The following is a 24,137-nucleotide window of genomic DNA, read 5'->3' on the forward strand; positions in this document are numbered from 1 at the left end:
GGTCCAATGATAATAATAGATAAAATCTACAACGTATATAATTTCATAAAATATATAATTATATCAAAAATGTACTTTACAGAGCAATGAGAGATGGGACCTGGCATATTGGAGATGGATGCCTAAAACGTAGCAGCCGCCATCAGCTCCCGAGATCCCGAACAACTCCGAATTTAGGTTTATCGTAAACTCTGAGACAACATTTCCGATAACTGGATCATACAACAAGAAAACGCAGTGGCACACCGGATTACTAGGAATGCCCGATCTTACTCCAGTTTTCATGTATGGAAGACCTTACCTCCCCGACTATGATGTATTGCTATGATGATATCAATAAAAGAGGTCTATTTTTTTTTAAAAAAAGGTAATGAGAGGATGAGAGGATCTCTATAAATTGTAACTGGGTGGAGAATGCTTCGGCTAGGGAAGCTGTGAATAAGCCCAAAACGTCTTGTGTTGTGCAGGATGCTTTGCATTCCCTATTAATTGTTTGTTTCTTTTTACTCGAAGAAAAAAAAAAAAATTTGTGCCTAAAAAGAATAGAAGTTTGGGCCTAATATAAAGTCGTAAACGTTGGCTAAAATAACTAAGAAATTAAAACCTAACTACTTCAACACTCTTTCCCCAATTTTAAGACTCCTACCAAGTTTTAATTGGACCTTGGTTTGTTTCCTTTTAAGAATTTCTGAAATCAATCATGTTCTCACTTTTTAACAATACTGAAACACTAGGTAATATACATGAGGACTACCGTATCAAACGACGAAAGAAGATGATGAAGAAATTGAATTTGCATAAGATATAGAGTTGTGACAGTCTGCTGCTCACTAAGAATTAATCCAGATAGCTAGCTAATACTATGTTTGGCTTGTGCAAGACACAAAACACAAAAACACATCTTCATCGACATCTCAGCCAGCTGCATCTAAATCAACCTCCGCATCTGTCTCCCCATCTATCAATCCTGGCTCAGCTTCACCATCTGCTTCTAATTGACCTGCCTCTTGGCCAAGATCTGTATCAGGACTTTGCTTTTGGTTCTCTTCAGGTGTGGGAGTGCCTCCTTGCGATATATTGCCGCTGGCCATTGCTGCATCAGTGTCCATAGCTGCTGTTGATGCTTCGATATCAGCTCTGGTTCCATCACCATCAATCTCACCTGCCCGTGTTGTAGTCTGCAAAAAGAGGATTAATTATAAAAAATAAAGACGATAAAATGAAGTTAAACAACCAATATGCTCATAATGACAAGAATGTGCTTCAAAGTACATGTAGCCTCTTATCAGCAAGCTCCATGAAGTAACCACGAGTTCACTACAACATGCTTCTAAGCAACACATCCTTTACTTGTTCAATTCTTTTTTAATAGAACTGATCTATATATCAGTTATATGGTCTATGAGACTGCATGTATTATTTGAGTTAATAAGTCAGTCTAAGGCTATGTTTGGGACAAATCAATAATTTTTATAGAATTCATTTAGAAAATATATACATAGTTTAACTAGGAGAAGAAAAAATTCTCTCTAAAATGGTAAAAATTAAACTTATTGGAAGTTTCAGGTGGAATTGGAAAATTACGTTCCAAATTCCATCAATTTCAGTTGGTCCAGGGGTCATTTCTTTTTACCCATCTTCTGATATAATTTTCATTCCTCCTAATTGAAGTGAATGACTTCTAGATGAATTCAAAAGAAGAATTGTTTACTTATTCCAGAAATCATAGCCTAAACAAAGACTTTATCCTTGAACAAAACCTTTTCCCTCAAGAAAGAATTAGTAAAGACCAAGACAAATTGGGGGTATTTTAAGTTAGAAAGTGAAAAAAAGATTCACAAGAGCAAGAACCAGAGGAATCTAGAGACAAAAATTTCAACTGAGCTTTACATTATGTTTAGATTGGGAGTAGTAGTGGGAATAAAAAGAAACTTGAATGTTTACCAATCTATTCTAGATAAGAAATGAAAATGAGTACAGTAAAAAGAAACATTAGCCCGACTTTTCTTGATTGTACTGATTGGATTATTGGCAAAGGTGACAAAATTCAATTTTGGAATGACACCTGGTGCGGAACTGCAGCTCTCAAAGATAGATTCCCACAGATTTATACCATCTCTAAATTCAAAAATGCCCTCGTGGAGGGGGTTCTCACTTCGGACAGCATTATTACATGGAACATTACTGTTACGAGAAACCTTCAGGATTGGGAAATTGAAGAATATGAAGCTTTACTTCTGTCTGTCGCACATCCAGATTAAAAATCATGGAGACAAGTTGTGCTGGAAACACAAAAACAGTGGCAAATTCACTGTCAGCTCATTCTATGACTACCTGGATGGCCGGATCAGCAGAAATCAATTGAAAATTTCAGCTAAAATCATTTGGAAATCTGGTGCCCCACCCAGAATCCCTTTCTTCGCATGGGAAGCTGCTAAAGAAAAAATTCTTACCCTGGATAATCTTATGAGAGGAGGAATTTCTATAGCAAACAGGTGCTATCTCCGTAAAATGGGTCCAGAATTGTGTAATCATCTTCTACTTTGATGTCCTTTCTCTCATAAACTTTGGGTGATGATTCTTGGCCTGCTGGGGCTTTCTTGGGTCATGGCAAACACAATATTTGGGGAACTTCTTGCTTGGGAAGGTCTTAGCAAAAGAAACAAACTCTTCAAACTCATCCCCCTCACGGTATTTTGGGTCATTTGGAAGGAAAGAAACAAACATGCTTTTGACGGAAAAGAATTAGACTTCAACACTTTAAAAGACAATTGGCTTCACTATTTAAGCTCTACCATACTTGAGCATCATATTGATAGTAATGTTGATTTTGCTTCCATTGTAGATATACTCATCAATATGTAAAATTGTACATGGGCCGTGCCCCCTTGGCACCTATCATCAATACACTTCTATACTTTTCTTTAAAAAAAAAAGGAACGTTAAGATCCCCCATTTTCTATTAAAACCAATTTCTCTCTTACAAATTGGGGGAATAGAAAAGGAAAGGAGAAATATAATTTTCAATGAAAAAATTTCTATTTATTCTCATTATAAAATCTGACCAGAGAAATTTTTTTTCTTTTCCTTCTAAATCCTTTTCACTGTCCTTTAAGTTTCTTCCCATTGCTTAGTTAAATTTTATTAAAGATCGTCTCGAAAGACTAACGGAAGGATCCAATGATAGTAAGAAGAGAGACCAAATCCAAAGATTCCCTGTCATCGAGGTTTCTAAAATTTAGTTCCAAGAGAAGTAGGAATCTTGGTGATTCAGGAAAAAAAGATAGGGTTATCATGGCATGAAAATGCCCATGAATGCAAGGAAATTATAGTAGAAAATAGTTACTCTCCCAACCGAGGATCCTCCAAGAAGAGAATAGAAGAGCCATCCCACACATGGAACTGAAGCAAAGAGGAAAAGGAATTGTATACCTAAGAAGATAATATCCAAAAGCTTTTGTCAGTCATAGTATTATAATCAAAGAAACATAGGAGTTCATTGTCAGGTATTTGACCAAATAGGATCATCAGGTTCCTATAGAACCTATCAGTAAAATACTCCTTGAGGGGGATAAGGCTAAGTGGAGAAAAAAGTTTTTTGCATGAGGTGAGAAGCGAAAACTATTAGTCTCACACAATTTCTGGAAGACTCTCTGATTATGAGCAGAGAATATTTGTCTTCCTACTAAACATGATATATTGAACTTATAATTCATTAAATATTTTTATGGATGTCAGCTAGGTATCTTAAGTAAATCGTTACTAGCTTGTTCAATCATTTGATAACCAAAGTCATCCTTTGATTCTTATATTCGAAATTTAATAATTCTGATGAAGCTAGCATGTCTTACTTTCTTTCTGAGCTCCATTAAAAAAAAACTTATATTTGCATATTAATGCATGGGCAATCAAGAACCCAATTGGATTTCTGTCTAAATAATAACAAAAACTTTCTGGAAAATCTTCCCATCCTTGGTACATAACTATAGTAGGTTTGCCATTACTCATCAACATCGATCAACAATCTGATGCAGAAGCAAAGAAGGAAGATTCCTAAAAGCACTCAATTTCTTAGGCCAAAAATCACAAGTCCTAACCTAATATAAGAATTAGAATCTTTTTTAAGAAGAAAGAAGATCCTCTCTGATTCTTGCCTACACATCCAGGACAGTTGTATTTTTTTATCTCCTTTGCTCACTTTTCTAACTATTTACTTCTCTTTATCAAGCTCACTAGCTTTGCAGTACATCACACCACATTTGTGCATATTAATCAGAGGCAGAATGATCAACATAATTTGGTAGATGGTTCCTTAGTCTAACCATCTCTATTATGCATTTTTGGGTGGTAGGTACCATTTCAAGTAACTGCTCACGAAATTATAGGACATACACAGGTAAACTTGATAGTTTCTCAATCTTAAGGAACAGCCCATCTACTCACTGCAATTTTTTTCATATTCATTTTTGTAATTGGATTGAACTTTTTACAAAAGAAAAAAAATAAAAATTTAAAATGAGGTGCAAAAGATACCTGAGTTTCCTCAGTTTGATGTGAAGCACCTTTTGTTTCTTCTCTTTTAGCACGTTTAGACCTGTCACTGGGTTTAGCTTGGTATTTGGACCGGACATCAAGTGGCAAAAGTTCCAGAGGCACAACTCCCTCAATACCATGGTCAGTGAACTGCAATTATATTCATTTAAGTTTCAGTGGGCTTGGTATTTGGACTGGACATCAAATGGCAAAAGTTCTTGAGGCACAACTCGCTCAATGCCATTGTCAGTGAACTGCAATTACATATTGAGAGTTTTAAATGGCACATACTCTAGAAAAACCATCCAAGTCCTGTCGTGCTGAGAATCGAAGGCCTTTCCAGCAGTAAACCTGCATAAAAACATTATGCAGTATCATTTAAAAGGCAAAGCTTTAATCGGTGAAGGTCAATACTCCATACTACATATACATATAGCTGAATATATCCATAAATGCATGTACATTAGTTATATATACACATATGGTAAAAAAAGAATAAAGGGGAAACAATTGTATTCTCTTTCCTTTTCTACTTCTCTCCCCTTCATTCGCAGTGTGCTTCTCTGCTTCTACTTATCTACTTCTCAAAACGCTATAGAGTCGTCTACTTCCACTTATCTGCTTCTCAAAATGCTACAGAGCCATCTGCTTCGCTTCTGCTTCTATGTGGACTTCTGCTTATCTGCTTATCTGCTTCTCCGTTTCTCTGCCATACGTGACAGGTCAAGAACTGGGATGTTTTTGGGGTTGGGATTGGTCAAGCTTAGGGCTTGGTGGGGAGTTTTAGTTGGCGAGGAAGAAGATTAGTTTGGGGCTCATTTGAGAAATTACTAAAACTACAGGGACCTGGTTAGACCAAAATATACATTAAGAGCTTAAATAGAAAAATGGAATAGTACAAGGATGTATTATGTGTTTAAGCTTATTCTTTTCTGTTAAAAAGAACTGTTTGAAAGTATATATGTGTAACTTACTGTATAGAAGAATATTAGTAAAATACTCCCATGTAATTAATAAAACATAACATTCTATTCTCGCATGAGAAGAATGGTACATATTAGTTACAAGATACAAGATAAAATATCCACAAAGTCCATCAGTTATTCTTGCTCAATGAGATTGTGACTATTCATCCACAGACTAAGGATTTGAAGCCAAATATTAAGAATTATATCTGATGGGTCTAGAAACCTGTTCGAAAGCCCTCTAATTGTCTCTTTCACAGTTAATCAGATGATTAGGCATATTAGTAACTTACGATTTATGTCTGTAATCAAAAGCACCACTTTGTTCTAAATATGACAAGGAATGCTGGTAATATTGACTAAAGACCCTGCAGAATACTCCAACCATAGAATCCAACCCCCCAAGAAAGACACTGCCATTATCATAAACCTTGTACTCTTTCCTTCTCATCCTACCTCTCAAATGAGTGGAAAAGTAAACATCCAATGCTGGAGGATAAACCTACAACTCTCCATGTTGCAAAAACGTACACCATATTGCATGCCACCTTGGAGGTGTGTCACGACCCGGGTACATGGTTCTGTTTTAAGAAACTATGTATTCGGGTTTGAGATAAAGAGAGTGAGAGTGAGAGGAGAAATATAAGGACTTGAGAAAGATAGATATTGAGAGAGATAAAAATTTAAGGGAGATAATAATAATGTATTCAAAATATTTCATTCATTGATTGATTAAATAGATAAAAATAGGTGATTTATATAGAAAAAACATATGCATGAACAAGTAAATAAACAGTCAATATTCCATGGAAATCTAAAGAGTTGTAGAGAAAATTCCTAAATTCATTGGATGAAGATGGAAGAAGAAGTGGCTAGTTAACTAAGAGTTTGAGATGATTAAAGACCCCTCGGGTTTGGATTTCCTGCAAACATTTCCATAGTTTTTTTCGTGCACCCCTGCAGATCTTATATTTCCTAATATATTTTTCTCTATTTGCACTCAGATCCTTACAAGGTGCCACCCATATGTAAAAGAAGGAATCTCACTCAAAAGATAAACAACAGAAAAGATCTATGATATCCACCGCATGAGTAATAGGATCATCCTTAAACAAAATACACAGGGTCAGGGTCCTAGTGCAATTATCCTTAATGGAAATAAAGGAGACTGTGGTATGTTCAAGAATTCCGGAATTCCTTTCATTCTTAGTGACCCAAAAAATCAAGAGGGACGAGAGATAGGAATTCTTTCCTCTGCTTAGGATCTGGAATTCCACTCCATGCCCAAAGTTCTCCATTGATTCTTTGGAGTTTTTTCCTAAGAAATTTGTCTGATGTGTAGGCACAGTTCGTAGACAAAATGATCCTTTGTTCTTACACTAATTCGACAAGTAATTCTAGCCTTTTCCAGTCTATAGAAGCAAACAAGTTGCTAATGCTCCTTTCATATTTACCAGCCTGGAATTACAATTCAAGCGTCAACTTAGTCATCCTTTTCCCCTCCTATTTAAAAGAAGTGCAATTTTATTAGACAAAAAAAATCTATAAAATTTAAAATTTTAATGTTGTTGATATTTTAACATTTCAAAACCTCTCTAACTTTTTCTGCAAGAAATTCCTATAAATTATATATTTCCAAAAGAATAAGCTTGCTTCAGCATGTGGAACAGTTGACAAAATGTAATACCGCATTGTAGAAAACACCATTGGAAAGTCATTAATGACACTGTAGAAGTATGAATATTTAAAAAAGAAAAAACTTACTCGGTTGTTTTTATGGTGATATTCAGCTTCTATCCCTGCTGAGGGGTCCATCTGAGATTATAAAAGAAAACAAAATCAGAAAATTAAACGCAAACCTAACAGATACAGACAAGATAAGTTTCCATCATAAGAATTTGAAACGCACATGAGAAGAACAAACACCGACTATATCTTCCAAGGAATTAGAATAACAAACACCTGCTATATCATTTGAGTGTCTCAATAAATTTCAAGTAAATGAGTGCTTACATCTTCTGCCAAAGGTTTCCAGTACTCGGTGATAGCAGGAGTTCGAACACGTTGAGGGTCAACCAGGGCATTCTGCCATGTCAATAAAGATAAATTATGCAGAATTCTAAACAAATGGTAAATCATGAAGTAGCTTAAGGGAAAATAAAAATGGAACGACATATCTTTAGAGGACATAAGGCATCCCTCTCATTGGAAAGTTAAATTAGTATTCAAAAGTCTCCACTCGCAAAGTCAGAGGAAGTTCTAGATTATGTAATCCAACAAAGAACATGATTATATAACAATGTCATAAAATCATGTCAGCAAATTTGACTGAATTTTATGCTCAGTTATCTGAGCAGATGGTGTATTCATGACCTTAACTGTTTTGTGCCTTTTGGCCTATTGGCAAACCTATTGCCAGCACCTTTTTTTCTAACCCCTTCAACTTGCTGCATTGATCAATGCATTATTGCAGCACAAGTAGTTCTTCTGAGTAGATAATGCAACTTGCAAGGTTGTTACCAAAATCCTAAACATTAGGCAAGCAAGATAGCAACAGTTTTCATGCTGGAGAATGCAATTTTAATGTTCCTACTAATATCAGGAAAATGAACTTGATCTTGAAAGTTCATTGATAAAATTGGAATTCCTATTGACACAGAACCCAAACATACAAGTGTTCTAGATGCTAACATACATTTCCAAAACAGGTTATATAATTTTATTATTTTTGTGCTCTTTTAAAAAGAAGTATGTACAATATTTACAAGTAAAGGGGTGCCGTTAACATACAAAAGAAGAAGATACATGTCAAAATATTTATAAGATTTAAAATTTGTTATTCTTAATAACAGATATGCAGTAATTCAAGCGAATCCAAATACACTTCTAAGCTCTAATTAGGATTGTGGGACTGTGGGAAAGATAGCATTAGCATTCATTTGGTATTTTGGCTCACTTTTAACATTGGGTTGCGAGTTGTTCCCTTGATTGTTATTGAGCAGCCACATTGTGCAGACCAAGCTTTTTTCTATTCATACCTATCCTTTTGAAACCTAAGAAACCATGATGTTTTTTTAATGAACACACTACAAGCTGTTTCGATTTTCTCCTACTCCCATATTTTCTATTGGTTTCTTCTTCCCAAATCCTCCCTCTCCTTACTCCTCTCTTTCTCAATCATCTATTCTCAATACCATCATTCCTCTTCCCTTCTTCCCTTTCTTCCTCCTATCCTTTCACTATAGTTCTCTCCTTTCATTATTCTACTTGATTGACTGAGTAGGTTGCTTGTTTGTTGGTTGGACAAATGCAGCATCATCCTCGTAGACTACTTGATATATTTTTGAATTTATAATCCTACACTGCTTTTCTACTGAAATTCCCTGAAGTTGGTGAACAAATAATACACACCGGATTCAGATCTGCCCACTTCCACAACTGTGCAAGTTCTTTATTTCCCAATCTCCACCTTGGCCTCCTGTAATTTTTTAATTGCATATTAGGAAAAGATTTCAAAAGGAGCTTCATGGACATAATCAACATTGAAATTCTTTGATAGAAAAAGATGATATTGTTAAGATGGAAACAGAATAACAAAGAACAAGAATCAGTTATCCTACTAAAAAAATAAAGAAAAACAAAAAAAGGAATCAAGAAAGGAGAATGTGGCAAATACCAATACAAGACAGCATCCTCATTCTTTTATGTGAATAGACATAGATAATCTGAAAAAATCTAAGTGCCTTAGCCCCAAAGAGTGCCAAAACAAATCATACTATTCCAAATGGCATGTGAAGATAGAATTTAGCAAAAGAGCATATGTAAGACTAATACAATAATTAAGAATTTTGGTATTATGTTCCAACCACAATCAACATTAAAATTTAGAATTTTGAATGGAAGCAACACAGAAAAACTTGACATGATTCTAAATTATTTGGAAAGATAGCTATTAGAGAATAATAGGGCATTTCTCAGTTGTTTCAGATGTAGCTAATGTCCTATACAGTTAGGTTCTATTTTAGTCTTCTTTTCTTGCTCCTAGGTATCCCTATAAATATCATATGCGATTCCTTCAAACATAATAACAAGGGCAATATTTCAATATATTGTTTTACCATAGTATAAGAGAATTAAGTTACAGAATTTAGTGGACATTATTGTTTTGGTTCTGCCATCTTCTTACCCATTCCAAGCCATCTACAACAAAAAAAAAAAGGGGGGCCTTGTCTGGTTTTTGTTAGACGATGCCTATAGAAGTTTTTCGTATTTTTTGGTGTAGAACCTATAATCTATGAATCATCATGCAAATCCGAATTGGAAAGAAGCAACTGTAGTTCAGTGTGACTCTAGCCAAGACCAGAAATGTTTTATGATTTCCTCCTCTTCATTGGAAAAATCCTAGTATTAATTGTCACGTGTTCCATAGTTTTGAACAGGCTTGCTCGTGGCCTTGTGAAACCCATTTGTTTCTTTATCCCATAGACCCTAGTTGGTCAGCCATGCATCTTCAATCAACCCTTCAGTATGCCTCGGCTTCCCACACTAGTCAAATTTCAAGTGATCCTCATCTGAGAGACATTGGTCAATGATTTCAGCTATTCGTAAAGTGTATTGACATCTATAAGAATATGTTCTACATGCCAACAAGGATAATATTTCAGTTTATTCTTTTAGCAATATTCTATGTTCAAACTAGCAAGAAAGTCGTATGTATGCTCCTTCTCCACAAGTTTTAGAACTTAGCAGCATATTCAAGCAAGCTTGCCAAAAGGCTGTATATTAATCAAGTTCTTGCCATGAACCAGTCAATTCAGTAAAATATTGAGAAACAATAATCTCACCTTCTTTTGTCCCATGTACCTTATCTCATAGTTCACTGCGAATTGTTTCACACTTAAGAATGAGCAAGCTTGAGTAAGTTTGAGATGCTAAATTCTAAATCTTGTGGGAAGTAATTAGCGACAAATAACCTTGAGCAATTTGGATTTGCATGGAATTGACGGACCATGACATGGTGAAGGAGACACCCTGGCAGACCTCGAGCTTGGATGAACCATAAAGAGGATGTTAACCACACAAGTAAAATTCCATCTAACTCCATACGACCTATTTGCAAGGATAGGTTCTCATAAAGCAAGCCATTCTTACTCCCAAGCTGGTTTTTTTTTTTTGCATCAACAATGATCACTTCCTTGCAAATTCACAGATGAATCAACTAGTTTGCAATCAGTAAAATCTGCAAGTGTGTACACTCCAATAGCAAAACTTAAGCCTACAGATGAGTGATAAAAATAGCACACTCCTTTAGATTGCAGACGCTTTAATACCATGTTGTTAGAAAGAGCTACAGAGAAAAGGAGAAACCTTGTTATTGAATCTCTGCTGAAATATTACAGCCCACGACCTATCTATATATGTTTCACGTCTAAAATAAGACTGTCTTGGCAGACATTAATGTGGAGGAGAATGTTATTAGGAATTTGAACACTATTGTAAAATGTTATATTTTGGGAAAGCTGATTATGTATCTTGGAGTTCCTTTGGGGAGGAGGAATCCTAGATCTTCTTTGAGATTCAGTTGTGGGGAAGATTTCTAAGAGTTAGGAAGTTGGAAGGTTGCCATTTTCTCTATTGGTGCTAGAGTAACTTTGCTGATTACATGCTTATCTAGCATCCCATGCATTACCTTTCCCTTTTTAGAATTCGGCAATAGTAGCCAAGAGCACTAAACAAATTACGAGATGCTTTCGGTGGTTGGATGCTGGTGAGAATAGAGATCATCTTGGTAGTTGGGAGGTTCGCTCCTTCCTAAGAAGGATGGCGGTTTAGGTATTGAGGTTTCCATCAACTTTTTCTACATTGTTTTGGTATGAGTAAGGAGTGGAAAATGCAATAGAGATAAGTTATTTATTGCAAATTCATGGATATTGTAGCTGAAGAAGAATGCCAAATTCTTTAAAGATCACTTTTCAATCTCCATATTCTATTGGGACAAAGTGGTGTTTTTTTCAGCTTCACTTCAGGTGAGGGCTTTCGGTCTCTTTAGTTGTTTTGCAAAAGAAATGGGTAGTATCTTGTGTTATGGCCACCTTGTTTTCTAGCTTTCTAATTTTTATGTTGTAAGAGCATATCTAATCCTCAAATTATGTAACTTCTTTTTTTATCTTTCCAAAAATATTTCTTCTTCTACCTAAAAGGACTAGATGCCTATTCTTGAATAATTATAGCTTTGGAGGAATGAAAAAAAGAAGAAAGAACATTTTATCCATACGCTTAACATTAAAGACAATAATTATGCAAAAGATCCTCATGCATGATTCCTCACATTGACTATCCAGGTCTTCCAACATGATCTCCCCCATAAGAGAGGGAAAAACAATAGGTATTGAGCATATAAAATTCTGGGATAACTACTGCTAATAAGAATAAATAATAAGATTTATTTCTTAAAAGAAGGAAATTAATGTATAAAACTGCATACCGTTTTCTAGCTCCATCTTGGACCGGTTTCTTCTCTGTTGGCTGTTTTTCAAATGGTCGGCACCCGTCACGTTTCCACCAAAACTGAGGACACAAACATTTGGAATGCGTTGGGACATGGCAAGACAATTGTTATGTGAAAAATAGAAGTACACGCGATCCATAATATCAAGAAAGAGAGAGGATAAGCTCACCCAATTTCTTTCACGTTCTAATATATGGTCAACATTATGAAGGAAATCTTTTCCCTTAGGCGGAGTAATCTCAAGCAATTTCTTTACACGCTCCTCACAAGATTTTATTTCTTCCTTCTAAAATAAACAAGAATGGATGTTAAAGAAATATTTTGCACTTTGCAATATGTATATATGCATTAATTAGGTCTATCTACAGCTCTAAGCAAGAAAGCAAGGCAGCTGAGTCACAATATTGCAAAAGATAGAGACAAATTCCCATGAAGTATAAACTACGTATTATTCAATTATACATGCATCAAAAGTATAGCTGATTTGATAATGTCGAATGACTGACATCAGATAATAGGAAACAACTTTTTGAAGAAACTGAACTCCAGAGAACTCACATTTACCTTCCCACTCAGTTTACCATATAATAGAGGAGGTTGCTAGAGTTGATTATGAAATAAGAACATCAGAGAAGTCATATTTACCTTCCCACTCATTGAGACAGGTGTATGTCATGTGGTAAAAGAAGTGCATGGTAACTATGGTTCTCTGAACTTTCTGTGTTATTATGGTAGGTAATTAGCATCTCCAAGTCTGTCAGAGGGCTCAAATTTCTGATTCTCATGGTGATTTAAGGATTTTCTCAGGGATTATGGCAGCTAGAAATCAATATTCTGTTGAATGGTGTTTAGAGGACCCAATAAACATTCTGCCTTTAGTGAGTGAGAATCCAAGAGGAAAGGTTTTCAATGATTATCGAATTTTTTGTTGCAGGTAGAAAGAAGAAGATAATTATTCCTGGGGGCTGCAGGTCAGAGTGGTTAAAATTGACAGATAGGTTACAGTCTTGTTATTAGGAGCAAAAGTCCTAGTAATGGCTCTGTAATCCACCACAGCAATTATAGGCTTAAAAACCTCATTAGGCACTCCATCAAGTTAAACCATAAAGGAAGCTGTGGAGATACACTGTTAGAGCCACTTGCACCACCTTTCCTCAAAACTGATCCTTCCAAGAGATATAAAAGAAAGGCCACGACAGATGTTCGTAAGTCTTCTCAATATCCAATGAAATAAAAATCCTCTCCACTCTCTTTAAATTTCAGGATGGTATCAATAACCTTGTTAGCTGTTAGAAGAGCATCAAGAATTTGCCTACTCTCCACAAAGGTAAACCCAACTTGAGAAAGGACTCAACAACTTCATCAGCTATTAAAATATGATCAAAAATCTGCTTCGTTACATGAAGCTATTCCCCAATTTGCAGACAGAATCAATGACCTAATTAGCTATTAAACAACAAAACTTGAACCCATCAAACAACAACCAAATTTTGCAACAAAGAAAATTAAACAACAATTGAGTAGACTTTACAAAATAAAAGGTTTGCTTTGGATAACTTAATTAATGAAAACAAAGCAATATCCATCTAACTAAAAAACATTGGGAGGGGGATAGATTCATAAACCAACCATGGAAAAGCACTAACCATGCTTTCAGATGGCAAATCTTTGTCAGTCTTCCCGGGTGCCTATGAGAAAGCAAGAGTTGGATTTCATCCATTAGATGAAGGAAACATACATTCTTAGAGTTGATACGTTTACAATTATTACCTTCAGATAGTCAAACAATATGAGGCACTGCACAAGAAAATGGCGTCGAAAACTTGGATCCTTTAACTGTCATCAAATAGAAATAGAACAGCTAAGACCGATTGCTAGAAACTATATACAGACACCATCTAAATGGTGGTTACCTCTAAACCCATTAATTTACTGCTTGTTAGATATTTTATACTGAAGGTTGCTGCCTCTTCCTCCAGATTATTAGCATGTCCCTCTTCATCACTTAACGGCTGGGCTTGAAAGGTATTCAATACAACCTAAACATTTGAAAATTGAGAAAAGGAGTGAATTACCAATTAGTCACCAATTTCTGTGAATCTTTTTCTGGATGGATTTGAATATTGGATAGAAAAATAGAGATAACATATCCTCACTGGAAAAAATTTTCAACATATGAAATGCATGCCATTGACAACTATACTTATGGAACATATGGAAAACAGACAAAGAAACAACATAATTAAAATGAGACAATTGTTTAGGCATTTAAAAATCATACCATCAAGTTAGATGTAAATTTCTGCCATTTGCTAGGTGCAATAGTTAGAGACGTTGGGCTACAAAAATGTTCCTGTAGTTTAGAAAAAAAAAGTATCAGTACACTTATGTGAGAATCTCTCCTCATGACTATATCAGAAGTGGCTAACAAAGGCCCGGAGATTCTCTTTTTGCACGAAGGACAAAATCAAGAGCTTTAAAATAAAAGATCAATGACATGCACATACACTGCATAAGTAAAGATGGTGGAACAAAAAAACAATTGTAATAACAGTATATTTGTTAATTTTTCTCACTGCATTTTTTTCTTTTTGGATGAAAAACATATTATAAGAGAGAGGAGAGAAAGGTACAAAGGCAGAGGGCAAAAAATCTTCCTAAAAAGGAAAAAAAAATCGTCAAAATAACAAAGTATTTCAGACCCTTTGCTGATAGCCAAACAAAAATCCGTAAAATAATCATGACACTTAGCCCATAAAGCAGCAAAGAAAGCCATTATGTCCCAAAATAAAGATGGATGGCTAGTTTGATCCTGGAAATCCCTAGCATTATGCACTAACCACGACACTCACAGAATAGCCAAAATAGTACATCTCGACAACACACAAAACATCCTTCTCATTCTTGCCTCCATTTAGGATTAGAAAGAAAACAGTCAATAGAGGGGGGACCCAACAACAACCGAAAATATTTAAAAAGACAGAACAAAGCCTCCAAGCTACCTCAAAATGCTAAAAAAGAGATAACTATTAGATTCTACCAACTTAAAACATAGAACACGTATTCAGAGAAATGGCAAGAATAGGTCGACGGATCAGATCATTAGTATTGAGCCTATCAAGAGCAACTGTCCAAGCGAAAAACTTAACCTCCTAGGGAAATCTTAGTCTTCCAAATATGCACAGGCACTCATGGAGGCTAGAGGAAGTATGGGTGAGATGAGAAAAGAGAGACCAGCAAGAGAACAAATTAGAGGACTCCAAGGTGCAAAGTGTACTATTAGGAAGTCGAGATACAAAAAGGCTCAAGGAGGTTAGAAGAAAAAAAAACCATGTCTTCAGGGTCATGATCGTTGAGGTTTTTAAAGAAGAAATTCCAAGTGGTTTGCCCATCCATCTGATGAAGGAAATGCATATGAGAGCGTGATGGCATGAAGAGAGGAAGCGAGGGAAAAGATTAGCAATGGGGAGATCCCCAGTCCAGAGATCTTCCCAAAACAAAATATGGGAGCCATCACATTGACTCAAAGTTTCAAATTTCATAAACTGATTATAAGCTTATCAGACTTTCAGATAAAAGTATTGGTTAATTTATCTTTTCTTCTTGATAAAAAGGAAGAAATTTAAATAAGAGAGGAAAGAATTACAAGGTAAAGACTAAGGAAGATAAATTCAGCAACCATCACAAAGCAATGAAATAAGAAAATGCCCCTAAATAGCAACTCTAGATACAGCAATTAACTCCTGATTATTGCCATCTACAACTATGCTTAATAAGCTAATCGACAATATACTAGCTGCAAAATAGCTGTTAACAAAAATCCTAGGTTATTTAAGGATCATTCTTTACCATTCTTCAGAACGGAATGACTTCTTTGACTTCTCTTTGGACTAAGCCTCATATGTATTTTAGGGATATCTCTTTAGCTATTATCAAAGGGCCTGGGCTTCAGTTCTGTAATGATTTTCTTTTTATTGTTTGTGTTTCTTTTTTCTTTTTCTGTTGTCTGGGATGATCTTTTAACCTCTGCTCATATACCTTCCTCTTTTCCCTTTCTCTATCTTACATATATATATATAAGAAAGACAAGGAAATCAAGAAGCTGGTAGAGCATTGTTCAAACTTGAGACAATGTTTGTAAAAATGGGATTCTAAAATCAAATATTGATGCAGCTAAACCAAGATGCGCACATAAGCATGAGAGAGAGATAGAGCAAGACTCAAGCAACCACAAATACTCTTAAACTGCTAAAAGAAAAGAAACGAAATGGGGAGAACAAGAATGGGGGAAAAGAGAGAAGGAAAATAACTATCTCTAGTAAAGTATATTATGCATGTCAATTTCCTGGTGGTGTCACATCAAGAAGATAGAGAAAGAGAGATTTGTGTGTATGCATACAGTTGCTTGTCTATGCATGTGTTTGCATGGAGATGAGAGAGAGAAAGAAAAGAGGTGCAAGCACCAAATACATAAGTCAAAATTTGACTAATCAACAGATAGATTACTGTCTAAATGCAGGCTAATTTACCTGTAGACTCCAAAAGGTTTTATAAAAGTTGAAATCAACTGAAATTCCTGAGAAGCAATGAAAGATTAGTATCCACGATCAAGCAAGATTCCGACAAATAGTAAATAAAAATTAAAACCTGAAACTTAATTAATAATGTACGATGTGCCCGAAATGTACCAAGAGGAGGATCTTTCTCATATTTGGTATCATTTGATGTATTGAAAACACCTTTTATATTCACAGCTGCAAAATTTTGAAAAAGACCTAAAAAAGCTATTCCACAAACTATAAGCATAACGAAATTGAACATAAAGACTGAACAACAGAAAATACCTGACCGTTCAGATAGTGGGAAAAAATGAGCAAGAAACATGAGAATTCTTCCACAAAAAATCACATCATTCGCCTGTTTCAAAGCAAAAGCAGAATACATCTCAAGAAAGTTGAATCACAGAAGATGACATTTTAGCCACAAGAATTTTAAATAAAAATTACCAAAAAGATTAAGAGTAGAATTAGTTTCAATAAGTTCTTTTTCTGATAAAATGATGTTGATTTTGCAGGTGGGAAGACTTTGTTTCAAGTATCCCATTTAAAATTGGAGAACGTGCATTGTGAGTTTCAGGAGGATGTTTGGTGCGAATGTAAACATGTTTGGTGCATTGTGAGTTTCAGACATCAATTTCTAAGGCTGTTCAACTTTGTCCAAGAATGTAAACATGATTTTTCTTTCTAATATATAAAAGAAAAATATTAATGAAGGGGAGAAAAGAGTACAAAAAAGAACAGAAAAAAGGAGAAAAAGAGCAACTATTCTTGTGAGAGAATGATTAACCAATCTCTTTATCATGAGGTGCCTATCTAGAGTACGACTCCCCACTTCACATGATCACCAACTAGATGGAGCAGAAATCGACCCTCTAGTTTTCAAGATGTATCCCCTCAAGTTGGCTCCTTTACAGTTCCGCCTGGAAGCCTTTTACTAGGAAGAAGATCTTGAAAACAAGGAATACAACTCATATTTCATTTCTGGCTTGGGAAGCTGCTTGGAGCAAAATTCTACCAGATAACTTGAGAACGCGAAGAAGGTGCTTGTCAATGGTTGTTCTTTTTGTGCCGACACAAGGAAGAGTCTCCCAATCATCTGTTGTCATGGTAACTTCTATCCTGCAAGTATAGAAGTCAGTGGGTGATTGGGAAGTCAGTGGAGCCTGCAGATGAACCTAGGGAATGTACGATATCAAGGCAGACGGGAAACAGAAAAAACTGATTGCTCTCATTCTGTTGGCCATTTTTGTGGGTAATTTGGACAGAAAACAAAGAGAGAGTTTGAACGTAGTTGTTCCCACTTGATATAATTAGATATCACTGTTTGTAAAAGAATAAATTGAAACATTTGCATTGCTCTTGTTGTTATTCTGGAGAAACACTTCACATATCTATGGATATGACAACAATTGTGAAATCAAGAATAAGAACTTAATTATATAGAAAACTGGCTACAGACGGAAGTATTATATTGAACTTAATAAAATAGGAAAGATTCTCAGTCTCCAATAATTGAGATCCTTTGTTTCTAGTCCAAGATTCGCCTAGTCCCCAACAAGGACCACCTAGGGGACATCATTGATATTTTTAGAAACTAGGAGATCATTCTTTTGTATTTGGACGGTGTCCCTTTAGTTCATTGTGTTTCAACAATCCCATTTAGTGTTGCCAAGAGACTAAAATTAATTCAATGTAGATTCATTTGAAGCAACTATGAGGATAAGAAAAAATATCACTAGGTAGTGTAGGATAAAATTAAAAAGTTTCGAGATTCATGAAAGAAAACGGTATCCTATGGTGGAGAGTGATAGTGACAAAGTTCAGTATGGTGGATAGAAGGTGGTACTTCAGGATATTGACTAGACTGCATGGGAAAGGGATGTAGAAAATATACATAGATAGAAACAAATTCCAGCATTGCATCAGGTGGAGAGTCGACGTTGCGGACAAAATCAACTTTTAGCAGGACGCTTGGCTTAGAGGGGGATTGCTCAGGGATCAGTTTTGCCACATCTCTGTATTGCACCGCACAAAGATATCATGATTTTTGAGTCATTTGAAGATGGAAGGAGGGGAGAGGGGGGATGGAAGGAGGGGGGAGGATGGGGGGAGGAAAGAGAGTGGCATCTGGAAGTGATGAGAAACCTCAATATTTGGGAACTTAAGAATTATGAGACTCTTTTCAATACATTCTCCTTCATCTTAATTAACGAGAGCAATGACCAACCAATATGGAGTTTCTAGGTCAAGCGTATCTGATTAACAATGACACTCGAAGATTTTTTCCTTTTCGGCAAATCTGGAAGGTTAATACTCTATCCAGAGTTGTTTTCTTTGTGTGGGAAGTAGATCGTGTGTGTATGCTTACTATTGACAAGCCGATGAGGAAGGAAAAGATTTTGGTGAATGGTTGATTTGTATGCAAGAGGGAGGTAGAGTCTTGTAATCACATATTTCTTTGGTGTCCACTTTCGTATAAGTTATGTACGATGGCTTACGGGTTAATGGAAATTAGTTAGGCGATGGCTGGTTCAGTAATGGAAAAGATTTGGGCCTGGAGGAGTATTAGTTGAAGGAAACATGTGAGTTCCATTCCCCTTGCTATCTTTGAGTGATGTGAAAAGAGAGATACATGAGAGCTTTTGAGAGGTGAAAGATGATTTTGATAGGGTTAAAGATAAATAATTCCAGATCCTACACTTTTTGGTTATGGATAATCCTCTGTATACAATGGAAGATTTTGAGGACCTCATTGATATTCTAATTGACATGTAAATACATTTTTTTACATGGGTTGATATTTCCTTGGTGCTTGTGAGTTAATGAATCATGCCATACTTTTTATTTCAAGAAAAGAAGATTATCAATTATCATCATACTACAAGAAATCCTTCCAATGTCTCTTACCAAGGAAACCACAAAAACTTTTGGCATTGAAACATCAATTAGCTGAAACCAAAAAGGAGAACAATGGACTCATTGTCTACCTTTGATAGACGACGAAGCAGTTGATTGCATGTCCTCAACATCACAAGTTTTCCACGAGCAAATAACTCTTGCTATGCATAACACAACAGTATGATTAAGGACAAGCATCAACCATTGTCGAATAACTTAACCATATATGAAATGACTAATCAGTGACAAAAATGTAAAAATTTGTGCTGAAGCATTCTATAAACTTACCTTTCCTAATATATCTTGTTTACTTTCTATATAACCAAAAATATCTTTGCAATTTCTCATTGTAGACATTTCTGTCAAGTCTTCCAGCAGCTGGAATATCATACCACCCTCTACGTGTTCTTTCTCACAAAGATATAGCACAACATCTAACAAATTACCAAATGAAAAAACTGTCAGAAAGCAAGCATAAGTACCAAGAATAACATCAAAAATAGGAAAACTACTAAACTACTGCCCCGAAAGAAAACAAAACACACAATATATATAGCTCCAAGTATCAGCCAAGAAGGAGAGCCTAACTATTAACCAGACTCGTAAAGATTTTCTTCTTCCATGTTTCTTGGGTGCATCATACTTACTTGGAGATTTTCATCTCCACTTCTTATGTGGTTTTCATTGAAGTACAAATTATAAGATGCTCAGGAGATAGGCTAATTATGCTATATTTTGGGAACTCTGACGGGAGACAAATGCTACAATAGTTAAGCACATGTCTCAATCTTTTGATGACATTAAAGAAAAGACAATGTTTTGTGCTTTTCTTTCTGCTAAAGCGCATAGTTTCTTCAGGGATATTTTCTTGTCTATGCTGCAAATGCATTTGGTTGCTAATTTGTATTAATACAGCTTTTGCTCTGTGTCTTTTCTTTTGGAGAATAGCTTATCCTCTTTCCAGTTTTTCCTCAGACCTCTTTTCCTTTTCTTGTTAATGGTGAGCCCAAATCTTGGTTCAAATATCAAAAGAGCATATTAGGCAAGGGAAGCCATCTTTCATATTTCTTCTTTACTCTGGTGGTGGAGGTCCTCAGCAACATGATCAGAAGAAATATAGAGCGTGGCATCATGAAGGGCTTCCTTGTAAGTAAAGAGATTGAAGTTTAGCATTTGCAACTTGTGGATGACGATATTCTTTTTCTTCCTCAAAACAAGAATATTTTCATAATATCATTTCCTCTTGCAGACTTTTGAATTGATATCAAGTTTGAAGGTCAGATTAGCCAAATGTGGTTATGCTGTTGTCAACTTGGAGGAGAATGTTACTAGGAGTTTGGCCAACCTTGTGGGATGTTCTACTCTTGGATTGACCGATGTCTTATTGTTTATGAGATCTAGTTGTGGGAAAAATCTCTAAGCGATTAGAGAGTTGAAAGGAGCCTTTTCTCTCTCAGTGGTGGAGTAACTCTGTTGCATCTAGCCTTTTCTGTCTCAATGGTGGAGTAACTCTGTTGCATCTAGCCTTTTCTCTCTCAGTGGTGGAGTAACCCTTTTGCATCTATGTTTGTCTAGCATCCAATTATGTTTTGTCTCTTTGTTTTAAATCATGTTGGGATTGCTAAGAGGATTGAGAAAATCATTAGAGATTTCTTTTAGTTGGATGTTGGTGAGAATAATTGGGATAATTTTGTGAAATGGGAGATTTGTTGCTTTCCTAAGAAGGAAGCTAAGTTAGATCTTGGGAATTTTGTGTCTAAAAACATTGCTCTCCCAATCAAATAGTTATGGCGTTTTCTAAATGACCATGTCTTTGAGGCACAGAATGATAAGAAGCAAGTTCACACTACAGTAGAGCAGTTGGGACACTAAAGCAGGTTCTTCCATCCACTACATAAACCTCTTGAAAGCAACTACGCAGGCCTATTTTTTAATTCATCCACTTGTGCAGGCTAGGGTAGGGGATAGGTCCCATTTTCTCTTTTGGGAAGACATGTGGGCGGAGGATACACAACTTTCATCTCTCTTTCCTCATCTTTATCGACTTTCTAGCAGACAATCATCCAATTGCTCCCCTTGCCCCTTCATGATAACTGTGTATCATGGAATCCCCACTTTCTTGAAATCTAAATGATTTAGAAACTTGTAACTTGATGTCTCTGATTTCTCTACCGAAGCCTTTTCATTCCACTTCCAACCTGATTTCAAATTTTAATTTGGTAAATTGATTCTTCAAAAGCCTATCTATAGATCTTTCTTTGATAACCTCATCTACAGGGGCAATAACAATAAAGTTATTGTTCCCTCCACTTTTTGGAAAGTGAAAGCTCCTTAAATGGAAGAGTGTTTATCTCGAACAGGGTGATAGAATTATATTAACAACTTGCATCAATTGCAGACCCCAAATTGCTTTTTCCCTAATGTGTGCTTGATGAGTTTTAACTGATCGGAGAATAATAGTCTTCCCTAATCTGCTTTTGCATTCTTTGGGAGCTTGGAAGCTTCGGACTAGACTTTTTTCCTCCTTTAGGCCGAATTGAGTCTGCCAAACAAATTTAGATATCTTGCTTCCTATCTCATTGTATGATTATGGCATGAGCAAACAGTATCCCACACTTTGGGGGGAGTATGCTATGGTTCTGACTTATAGATCTAGTTATGAGATTTTGTTAATAGTATGAGCTCATTACAAGAGAATGCAACAATCTCCTAGAGTTAAAATAATCAAGAAACTTTTTTGACAAATTTGTCTACATATCCAATTAGTATAACTTTTATAAAAGAAAAAATAACTTATTAAGAATAATAACTTCACTTATCCGACCTAAGTAACTACACCCACATCCTATACACTACCAACACTTATCCCAAATATCCTAGAAAGTACCTTCATACTTATCCCACTCTAGCAGCCATGTGTATATCATTTCCATCAGCCATGTGGCACATAACAATACACCCTCCCTCAAAAAGGTGCTTGTCCTCAAGCAGCAAATCTTGCCTTTCCTTTTTTTAGAATAGCTATTTTTTTAATAATTAATTTTTTCCTCCAATTCTAGATCCTTGCAGTGTGAAAGCAAGTTGGTACCGGTCGCATAAATCATGTGCGGTTGTAAAAGTCAAGGTGAAGAAGTCATGGGTATTTTCTGTTGGAATACATGCATTGATTTCAATAAAATAACAAATACTTCATTTATACTAATCTTGATTTATATGAACTTTTGAAAGGATATTTGTAGTAGAGCTAAAACAAAAGAGGTAGAGCTTTAAGATCTCTTGGATATAGGCTAGAAGGAGGAAATGGAAGATTTTTTTTTTCGAGATAAAAAGAATGGAAGATATTATTCTTGGGAGATTATATGTATATACTAAAAAGAGAAGAAGATTGAAAATGTAAGTTTCTAAATATAGTTCTTTTTTTAAATATAAAATGTGAATTGTATTGATATAAGCACCAAGAGGGTGCCACTCATATACAAAATTTACAAGTCAACCAAAGTATCAACAAGTTTTGCTAAATCCTTCATAAAATCCAGAGGATGATCATGTAACAAAAACCAAGAATCTGAAACCATTTATTCTTAGAAATTTAACTTCTATGAGGTCATCTTGGATTGAAAATATTGGCTCTCTGCAGCAGTAACTCCCAGACTAAGCACTCAAACTATCCATCTCAGATTTTAAAGCTTTCCGCCATTTCAAACAAGATAAAAGGAGGATGCAGCTCGAAGTCCCAAACTAACCACTCTTTTTTTGAAATAAAAATATATAGATATATTATTCACAAAAGTACCAAAAGGGGGTACCACATATATACAAAAATATTTACAGTTCAATTAAGTGATCAATGACATGCCCAAAATCTTCCAACCTAGTCATGACATAACCCAAGACCATAGAACCAAAGACATAAAACCATCTATCCCTTATACTAACTATCTCCATCTATCCCTTATACTAACTATCTCCCTGTCAACACCCTCAAAAGCTCTAACATTCTTTTCCTTCCAAACAACCCAAAAGATGGATAGAGGAATTAAGAGCAAATATTTTTTCTTTTTATATAAATCAGCCCAAGCCCATAACTCATCCCTCACCGATCCCGCAATAACCCAATTGATCCCCATGAGACTATATACCATAATCCATATGTTATAAACAACGGTCACCACAGCAGAATGTGATTACAGGATTCTGCATCCATTTTGCACAAGCAACACCAATTAACCATAATTTTACCTCTCCGCATCAACTTATCGACAGTCAAAATACAATTCTTACTCGCCTCCCAAGCAAAAAAAGCTACTTTTGGGGGAGCCTTTGTCTTCCATATTGTTTTGCTGGAAAAGGATCATGATCATTCCTTTCCCTACTAGTCAAATGCTTGTAAAAGATCTTCACAAAAAAGTCCCCTTGTTTTCTCAATTTCCACATAAGCTGGTCATTATGACTCTCAAGCTGAATCTATGATAGCATAAGAAGTAATGCTTCATATTCCTCAACTTCCAATCATTCAAATTTATTGTGACATTCACAGACCACTCTCATCTCCCAGTCATCACAGTGTAATCCTCCTCCACTCTCATATTTCTTGAAGCCGCAATGGCAAATATATTCGGGAAAAGACCTTTTAGCCTACCCTCACCAACCCATTCATCCAACCAGAAACAAGTT

General features: G+C 35.6%; 1 protein-coding gene across 3 annotated transcripts in view; it reads right to left on the reverse strand.

The window, feature by feature from the left end:
• Nucleotides 1-776: 776 nt before the first annotated feature.
• Nucleotides 777-24,137, reverse strand: part of THO1 (nuclear matrix protein-like protein) — a 33,085-nt gene continuing 9,724 nt past the window's right edge. For 2 of the 3 annotated variants that reach the window (XM_088206366.1, XM_088206368.1), the window contains exons 6-22: nt 19,752-19,897; nt 19,553-19,624; nt 16,851-16,923; nt 16,695-16,760; nt 16,536-16,582; nt 14,288-14,359; nt 13,920-14,045; nt 13,777-13,842; nt 13,653-13,694; nt 12,176-12,292; nt 11,983-12,065; nt 8,910-8,976; nt 7,512-7,583; nt 7,263-7,313; nt 4,825-4,884; nt 4,534-4,683; nt 777-1,178 (exon numbers count right to left, since the gene is read on the reverse strand). In XM_088206366.1, coding sequence (XP_088062492.1) covers nt 915-1,178; nt 4,534-4,683; nt 4,825-4,884; nt 7,263-7,313; nt 7,512-7,583; nt 8,910-8,976; nt 11,983-12,065; nt 12,176-12,292; nt 13,653-13,694; nt 13,777-13,842; nt 13,920-14,045; nt 14,288-14,359; nt 16,536-16,582; nt 16,695-16,760; nt 16,851-16,923; nt 19,553-19,624; nt 19,752-19,897 — 1,574 coding nt within the window. In that variant the 3' untranslated portion in view covers nt 777-914. The remainder of the gene's footprint in view (nt 1,179-4,533; nt 4,684-4,824; nt 4,885-7,262; nt 7,314-7,511; nt 7,584-8,909; nt 8,977-11,982; nt 12,066-12,175; nt 12,293-13,652; nt 13,695-13,776; nt 13,843-13,919; nt 14,046-14,287; nt 14,360-16,535; nt 16,583-16,694; nt 16,761-16,850; nt 16,924-19,552; nt 19,625-19,751; nt 19,898-24,137) is intronic. The other variant, XM_088206367.1, reaches the window with a different exon arrangement.

This window comes from Carica papaya, chromosome 6 (assembly GCF_054855325.1).
Source record: "Carica papaya isolate Zhongbai chromosome 6, ASM5485532v1, whole genome shotgun sequence".
Classification (NCBI taxonomy): domain Eukaryota; kingdom Viridiplantae; phylum Streptophyta; class Magnoliopsida; order Brassicales; family Caricaceae; genus Carica; species Carica papaya.